Here is an 8,832-nt window from a genome sequence, read left to right on the forward strand (position 1 = left end):
CTTTCTGAAGTAGACTAGGGGCTTCCCCGAGGGGTGGTTTCACCTCACGCTGAGACCTCTGCATGCCTTGTGGGTAGAAATATTTGATGAGGCTCCCAGGGGCCCTTGGGACCTTGGGTTATGAGAACCAGGAGCACTAGAGGACTGTGCCCCTTCTCCCCACTATAGATTGAAGTAAAGCTCTCAGTCAAGTTCGCCAGCAGGGAGTTCAGCTTGAAGAGGATGCTGTCCCAAAAACAGACGGGTCTTCGGAGTCAACATTGCTGTGGTCACCAAGTGAGTGTGGAGGGGCTTGGGCTCATGCACTGAGGGCGCCTGTCCCTTCAGCTGTTTCTACAGAAGAAAGCATGTGTGGGTCTCTCCTCTCTGTGCGTGGTTGCTGCACAGTGAGATCAGGCCCCAGAGAACACTTGGTGTATTCAGCTACCTCCTGTGTTTCCTGCAAACCAGCTCAGGAGTGTCCTTGCCGCCTTGCTTGGAAGCAGTAGGCTGGCTCCAGGAACTGCCCAAGTGCAGGGTTTTCTGTCCTTGCTTGGAATTTGTCATGGTCCCAGGTTCCTGTTGAATGGTTGTAACTAACCCCTGCCCTTTTGTCACGAGTCAGTTGCCAAGAGAAGCCTGTTTGTTGGTTTGAGAGCAGTTCTTGCAGACACAGATCACTTCCTTAGATAATTCATTTGCTTCCCCAGGATGGAATCTGGCTGGGCCCCTGAACTTGCTGGTCATGTGGGCCGGGGCCTCCATCAGTCATACCCTGGACTCCTATCTGTGTCTAAACAGCACGCTCACCCCCAACTACATGGCAGCCACTCGTGTAGCACTCTGGGAGGGCTCTGGGCATGAGCAGCGAGGACTCCAGCAGCAGCTCCCCCAAATAACCACTGCTAATGAGGATGGCTTGAGAAGCAGCTTTGATGTGCTCCCAAGTCCAGTTGCAAAACAGAACTAAAGTTAAGGCCTCAGCAGAGCACTGTGTTGTAACTTTGAAGGATTCTTTCTCTAGTGTCCTGTGTGGCAGTATTGAAATTGTTCATTGTTAAGACTCAGAGGAGAAAAGCACTTAGCATCCTGGGACTTGGAGCATTGGTGCTGAGGCAACACTTCATTCATTCGTCGGATGTTTATTTAGGCCTGGGCCCGGGGCAGGGGTCAGGGGATTGTCCCCCCGCACAGCACATGGATGGCAGGACCAACACCGGGCCTGATCTCCCAGCTGGGGGTACGGGCTGCTAACCCCAGATCTGGAATCTTTCAGATGCCCTTCCTGTGCTGACTTTACTAAGCAGGGCTCTGACTTTCCCACAAAGATCATGTGTGACTTGCAGAGGGTCTGTCTGCTTCAGCCTCTTAGAAAGGTCTTGAGAAAGTACATGCAATGAGGACCGAGCTTGCAGAGGGAGGTCAGGCATGCAGAAGGCTCGCGTGCAGCCGCAGACCTGGGTGCCTTCATCACCGTCCTCACCCCACCTCCGGGTGTGCAGAGAGGGGGCAGGTCTCCTGTGCTGTGGACCAATAGCAGGGCTGTCAGGACACTGAGAACATGTCCTCCTCCTGCAGGAGAGAGAGGTCCAAGGTGCTGTACATCGTGTGCCAGTGTGTGGAGGAGATCAAGCGCCGAGGCATGGAGGAAGTGGGCATCTACTGTGTGTCCGGAGTGGCCACGGACATCCAGGCGCTGAAGGCAGCCTTCGACATCAGTGAGTGTCGGCCTGCGCAGGATGGATAGAGGTGTGGGCGCCGGTGTCCGTGATGATATCTTAGAGCACTCCATGACCCGGGCATGTCACATCCTTCTCTGTGTCTTTTCTTCATTTACTGTTTTATTATTTTTAAGAAAGAGAAGACAAGAGTTATAGAAGGAACTTCTGTAGAAACCAGTTTTTAAACCATCCTAGCTACAGATGCTGCTTGCTGGGGTGCACCAGGGGCTTCCTCAGGGTCTTGGCCTTCCTGCCTTGGGGGTGGACAGGAGGTATGGAAGCCCAGGACTCAGTGCAGTCTGTCCACTGCCCTGCTTGAGGATGTGGAGGGCAGAAGGCACTGATGGGACCCAGCTCAGACCGGGGCTTCAACATCTCCACCTCCATCTCACCAACCCTCAGAAGCTATGAAGGACCTGGAGCTGCCCCAAATGGCAGGGGAGGGCACCGAGACCCCAGAGGGTCCTTGCCCAGCATCTTCAAAGCAACAGGACTTTGTGCCAGCAGACCCTTTTTGGGGGCATGCACCACTGACCCTGACCAGGATCCCTAGAATGCCCAGCACCCCTGGGTGGGCCCTGTGATAGTTTTAGCTCCCTCTGGGAGTCCAAAATGGACCTGGCCTGTGGTGGGGAGGTAAGTCCCAGTGGCCAATTTGGTCCAAAGGAAGACACCAGTTCAAACACTGAAACCAATCAGATTCTTCCACGGCCTTCCTGCCATCAGAAGACACTGGTGCAGGGGTCGTTGCTATGTACAGGGCAGAGTCACCCGATTCCCACGCAGGTGCTGTGTCCTGCCGTGCTGGCCTCCTCCTGGCCGTCACCTCGGAACAAGCAGGGGAGAGGAATGGGAATGCCCACGCACCCCCATCAACTCTGCAGACACAGAACCACACACAGCTCTTGGGAGGAGTCAGATGAGCTGCTCAAAGCCCAGGAGGGACCTGCACCGTGGTCAGTGTGGCAGGGACGGTGCTTTAGCCAAGGCAGGGACGGTGGGAGACTCACTCGGGATCCTGAAGGAGGCCGCTGCATTTCCGTGCTCTTTCCAAATAACAAGGATGTGTCGGTGATGATGAGCGAGATGGACGTGAACGCCATTGCAGGCACGCTGAAGCTGTACTTCCGTGAGCTGCCCGAGCCCCTCTTCACTGACGAGTTCTACCCCAACTTCACTGAGGGCATCGGTGAGCACTGGAGGCCTTGTCCTTGTGGGAAACGTCTCCTCCACATGCACTGCTGCCCTTGGAGGCTGTGAAAAGTGAGGTATGGGAACCCGAGCTATGCCCCCTCTGCCATGATCAGTGTTTTAACCCAACCTTGGAAAGCAGGGGACCAGAACTGAACCTGTCCTGGAAGGCCTTGCCCATCCCCAGAGAGCTCCCCATCCCTATTCCTCGAGGAGACCAAGAGGGTGAAATGGTCAGCACTGCTGTGCTGTGGGGTCCTGAAGTCTGCTGTCCTCCTTCTGTCAGACCAGGGCTAAACAAGGGCACCCAGGTGCTCTAGCCATGGGTCCTGGCCCAGTCAAGCATGGATTCAAACCTGCCCTGACCCTTAGTCAACCTGGAGGCTGATGTCTAGAGTGGGCACTGGTGTGTGCGGCACCTGTAGCCTCCACATCACCCTTAGGGCATGTCTGCCTCCCGGTCCCATGCACAGAGGACCTGCTCTCCCAGCCAGAAGGTGCCCCTGTGGTGTCCAGGGCGTCGAAGGGGGTCTCTGCGTATTTGGTGGGGCTGGGGCCCTTTCCCCTCCTTGTGTCCCTCAGTCCCCTGTTTCATTCCACACCAACCCTCCCCTGCCTTGGGCTCCCCTGGGGAGGAGGCGGCAGCGAGGGAAGCTCTGACCAGGAGCAGCTGCTTTCGTGGCACCTCCTGCTGCTGTTTGCTGGGTGCTACTGACCCCTGTGAGGTAGAGAAAAGGTGTTCGGGTGGCTCACACCCCACACAGGTGCCCCTCACAGGGTCTTCACTGGGGGCCAGTGCTGTGGGAGTGAGGATGATGACAGGCCTGGCCTTTCTAGTGACATGAGCCCTGGGTGCTCCATAGACCACCCTGGGAGAGGTCTCCAGCTCGTGACCCTGAAGAGTAACGCACCGCCTTCTGCAGCTCTTTCAGACCCTGTTGCAAAGGAGAGCTGCATGCTCAACCTGCTGCTGTCCCTGCTGGAGGCCAACCTGCTCACCTTCCTTTTTCCTTCTGGACCACCTGAAAAGGTAGTCCAGCTCTCCTGTGGCTGCCCAGGGCTCCAGACCCCAGGCCGTGGGGTGCCCTTGTGCTCCCAGCAGACCCGCAGCATTGAGGACCTTTCCCCTCGACCCCTGTCTGCAGTCCCTCACTGCTTCTAGAGACTAGCACCACTGCCACCCCTGCCCCAGCCTCTCCTCTTTGCTACCCTCTTTTCTCTGCACTGTGGCCTTAACAAAGAGTTCAGAGCTTTGGCCATGGCCAGTAGTGCAGTTGTACCCCTCTCTTTCCTCCCACCCAGATCATAGAGGAGACCTCCCCACCAGCCCAGAGCTGGCACCTTGTCCTGGGCCACTGAAACCCAGAAGTACCAGGGCTGGAGTCAGTTTGCAGGGTCGAGATCAAGGTCAAGGTCTCTTCCTCCTTGAGGACTCCAACATGGCCCAGCCCCTCCGCTTCTCTCCTGGTGGTGGCATTGAAACAGCACCTCTGCTTCGGTCCTCTACAGGGTGGCAGAGAAGGAAGCAGTCAATAATAAGTCCCTGCACAACCTCACCATGGTCTTTGGCCCCACACTGCTCCGGCCCTCAGAGAAGGAGAGCAAGCTCCCTGCCAACCCCAGTGAGCCCATCACCATGACTGACTGACCAAGCTGGTCCTTGGAGGTCATGTCCCAGGTATGGGAAGACAGGCTTCAGCCCATGCACCCCTGACCTGAGAGAGGTGGCCTCTGCCTGCCCCACCCCCAGTCCTCCCATTTTCCTACTTGCATGGTATGTGGTGGTAGCTGAGATTCAGAGAGAGGGACTTGCCTAGGCCTGCATGGATGGGAGGGTTAGGGAGGGCTCACGCCACTTGCGGGTCCTGTTGGTGCACCTTGCTGAGGGCTTAAAACCACCCCAAGTGTTTGAGTGTGGTGGCTCATGCCTGTAATCCAAGCACTTTGGGGGGCTGAGGCAGGATAACCGAACCCAGGTGTTTGAGACCAGCCTGGGCAATGTAGCAAACCCCATCTCTAGCAAAAATAAAAATAAAAATTTGCCAGGCATTGTGGCACACACCTGTAGTCCTAGCTACCTGGGAGGCTGACACTGGAGGATCACTTGAGCCCAGGAGTTAGAGGCTGCAGAGATCCATGATGGAGCCACTGTACTCCAGCCTGGAGGACAGAGCAAAAAAAAAAAAAAGTTGAGTGAGTCTGCTGAGCTGAGAGAGCAGAAGTGAAGCCACCTGTGCTGGGGACACTTGGGGCAGGGAGAGAGTGTGGGCAGAGAGAAGCCAGAGAAGTCCAGGCCTGTGGAAGTCAAACAGGAGATCGTACACCAGGAGGGTGGTCAGGATCAGAAGACAAGGCTGCTCTCCCGGGAGGACAAACCGTAAAGTGCGTAGCCTGGGACTCCCTCCCCGGGGGTCTGGTGCCCCTACTGGAGCTGCCTTCCAAAGAGGACAAACACGGCAACAAAAGACCCGTTTCTGCATAAAAATCCTTCTGGAAAGAAAAAGAAGAAAGCCATGAATGGAGTCAAAACGCTACCCTGTGTCGACTTAGCGTCTCAAACCCTGTTCTAAATAGAGTGTGGTTTCTAAGTCAGGGAAATGGAAGAGGCCCCACCCACACGGGGACAGGGTCATTGCCTCACAGGATGAAGTAGCAGTGTTTATTCAAGATACAACAGCGAGGGAATCCAGTCACATTCCCTTCTCCCTGGAGAGGACGCATCTTGACAAGTGATCCAGTAGAAATCTTTTAAACTCTGATAAGTTAAAAAAAACCATTCCCTTCACCCTGTCTCCCAGGGCCTGACCTGGACTCTTAAGATGCAATGGCTTGGGGAGCCTTTGGGTGGCTGCATGGAAAAACCACAGTCTGAGGCCAGCCTGGGTCTCCCAGACCTGGCTGGGATCTGCCCAGGCTACCTGTCCTTCTGCTTTGGGTCGCTGTCTCTTGGCAGATGACCTGATACTTGGGAGTGGCCCAAGGACACCTCAGGAGGGTTTAGTTCCTACTCTACAGGTGGCCCGATTAGCCAGAGGTTTCCAGGCCATCTGTCTGCCTCTTGGAGATGGACTGGGGCCTTTAGACTTCAGAGGAGAACAGGATGCTCTGTCTCTTGCTGTCCAGGGCAGGGATGGCCTCCAGCTGCAGGAAGTACAGCAGCACCTGGACCTGCCCATCAGAGTGGGGAAGAGGAGAGCGGCTCAGAGGGGGGCTCACAGCAGCTCGTGGGGAGGTCTTTGGGGCCCTAGCCCTCAAGTCCAGCTCAGGTGCTGGGGACCCCTGCTGGTGTCATGAACCCCTTACAGTGAGGCGGGGGTGGGATGGGGTCCTGACAAGGCATGACTTAGGGGGTTATTCATTTATTTTAGGGATACACAGGGCCCCCCTCTGAGCTGCTCTCGTGGGCCACTGTGCCCAGCCAATTTTTATGACTGTGAGTGGGGACAGATTTCTTAAGCAGTTCACAAAGAGCCATAGTTTTAAGGGAAGAAATTGATAAATTAGACTATATTCAAATTAAGAATTTCTGTTTATTAAGAGACACTACTAAGAAAGTGACAAGGCAAGTTGCAGAGTGGCAACAGTTCTATGAACACATATAACTGACAAAGAGGGCTTACATTCAGAATATTTAAAGAGCTCTTAAAAATCACTAAGAGAAAGAAAAATGGGTAAAAGACATAAGCATGTAATTTATAAAAGCAAATACTTGAATGTGTTCAACTTTCTTAATATTCATGTAAATGCAAATTAACATCACAACAAGATAACACATCCTCCAAAATGGCTGAAATTTAAAAGACAGAACACCAAGTGTTGGAATCTGGAGCAACAAGAACTCTCATCTGCTGGAGGGGATACTGTCTTTGGCGTTGAATACTAGTTCTAGAAAGTAGCACATTTAGGACTCAGGTATTTCACTCTTAGGATAACAGAAACAAACACATGCACAGCTGCATCAAAAGACATGTATGGAAATGTGTGTGGCATCATTCTTTCTAATTGGAAAAATATCTTGAAACAAAACCCAGATGTGGCTTCTGTTTTCCAGCTTGGATGCTGTCACTCCTGTCCTCACAACAACAACAAAAAACACCTTGAAGAAGCTGAAAGTTAACAACTTTTTTTAGATCCACCAGAGACTTGAGGCTAATAGGGCAAACTGTTATCCCCCCATTGGAGAGGCAGTGAGTCCCAGCCTAACAGGATCGGACGCTGGCCGCGGGTCCAGAACCACAGTGGGAAGACTGAAATGTAAATGACAAATCGCTGGAGGCTCCGTGTACAGAAACTTGAAAATTAAGATTTAAGGGAGCCCAGTCTTAGGGGGCACTATGCTTTCATGAACCTCCAGGAGCTCTGCCAGAGGCTCTTGTGAACATCAGTGAAAAATTCCCTCCCGCTCCCCACAGGGAAGGGGAAAGTAACTACTTTGAAATACGCCCAGGGCGTTCTGTTCTCCTTAGCAAAAGCCTGCCCCAGGGAAACTGTTTCACCAGAGTCTAACCACCTTGAGCTTTAATAGGGCCTAACACACGTTAGCATAAGAATAAAAATCACATCAAACTTTTCTTCAGAACCCATGCAAGCAAGCAAGAAAACTCCACCAACCTAAAATTCTGTATCCAGCAAAATTATTTTTCCAAAGTGAAGAGAAATAAAAACTGTCTCAGACAAACACACATTTGCTGTCAGTAGATCTGTCAAAATGTTAAAAGAAGTTATCCAGAGAGAAGAAAATGATACAGGCTAGACACTTGGATCTGCATAAAGAAAAAAAGGTTTTAGGGAAAGAAGAAAGGGGCTTCCTGGCTTCCTCCTCCATGGGGCACTGGTGCCATGCCCAGCACCAAAATGCCCCTACGCAATGCCAAATAAGAACACAGAGCACCGTGAATTGCTGGCTCTAAAAGGAAGAGTGGAAGATTTGTGTTCTCAACCCACAGCTGCTACTGCTACGTTTAAAGACACTGCCATGAACATTGCAAGTTCTCTGGCTCATGGAAGGAGGAATCTATTCCAAAGACTCTGGGAAAAACTGTAAATTAAATAAAAATATGATGAAAGCTGTCTTCCCTGAGCTTTATAGATGTTAATAATGCACCTTGTTGGCCGGGCATGGTGGCTCACTCCTATAATTCCAGCACTTTGGGCGGCCAAAATGGGCAGATCATGAGGTCAGGAGATGGAGACCAGCCTGGCCAACATGATGAAATTCTGTCTCTACTAAAAATTAGCTGGGCATGGTGGCAGGTGCCTGTAATCCCAGCTACTCAGGAAGCTGAGGCAGGAGAATCGCTTGAACCTGGGAGGCAGAGGGTTGCCATTGAGCCGAGATGGTGCACCACACTCCAGCCTGGTGACAGGGCAAGACTCCCTCTCGAACAACAACAACAACAACAACAACAACAACAACAACAACAACAAACTGGACACATATTTTTCACTGTATACAAAAATTAACTCAGGTTGGATTAAAGATTTAAATTTAAGATCTCAAACTACAATAATCCTAGAAGAAAAACTTGAAAAGTACCATTCTGGATATGGGCTATGGGAAATAATTCATGGCTAAGTCTTTAAAAGAAATTGCAACAAAGCAAAAGTTGACAAGTGGGACCTAATTAAACTAAAGAGCTGTCACATAGCAAAAGAAACCAACAAAGTAAACAGACAACCTACAGAATGGGGGGAATTACTCACAAACCATCATATGACAAAGGGCTAATATCCAGAATCTATAAGGAACTTAATTCCACAAGCAAAAAATGAATAACCCCATTTAAAAATGGGCAAAAGCCATAAATAGACACTTCTCAAAAGAAGACATACATGCAGTCAACAAACATATGAAAAATGCTCATCATCACTAATCACGAGAGATATGCAAATCAAAATGAGAATGAGATATTATCTCACACCAGTCAGAATGACTATTTTT

General features: G+C 51.6%; 1 protein-coding gene and 1 pseudogene across 1 annotated transcript; one reads left to right on the plus strand and one right to left on the minus strand.

The window, feature by feature from the left end:
- The window catches only part of LOC103223604 (uncharacterized), a 9,922-nt pseudogene extending 4,982 nt beyond the window's left edge, over positions 1-4,940 (plus strand).
- LOC140709186 (uncharacterized) lies at positions 4,136-5,071 on the minus strand. The gene is given in 3 exon segments (XM_073007119.1): positions 4,136-4,380; positions 4,383-4,646; positions 4,649-5,071. Coding segments are annotated over 3 exon segments (678 nt in total). The 5' UTR covers positions 4,818-5,071.
- Between the last annotated feature and the right edge of the window lie 3,761 nt (positions 5,072-8,832).

Source organism: Chlorocebus sabaeus, chromosome 19 (assembly GCF_047675955.1).
Source record: "Chlorocebus sabaeus isolate Y175 chromosome 19, mChlSab1.0.hap1, whole genome shotgun sequence".
NCBI classification, from domain to species: Eukaryota; Metazoa; Chordata; class Mammalia; order Primates; family Cercopithecidae; genus Chlorocebus; species Chlorocebus sabaeus.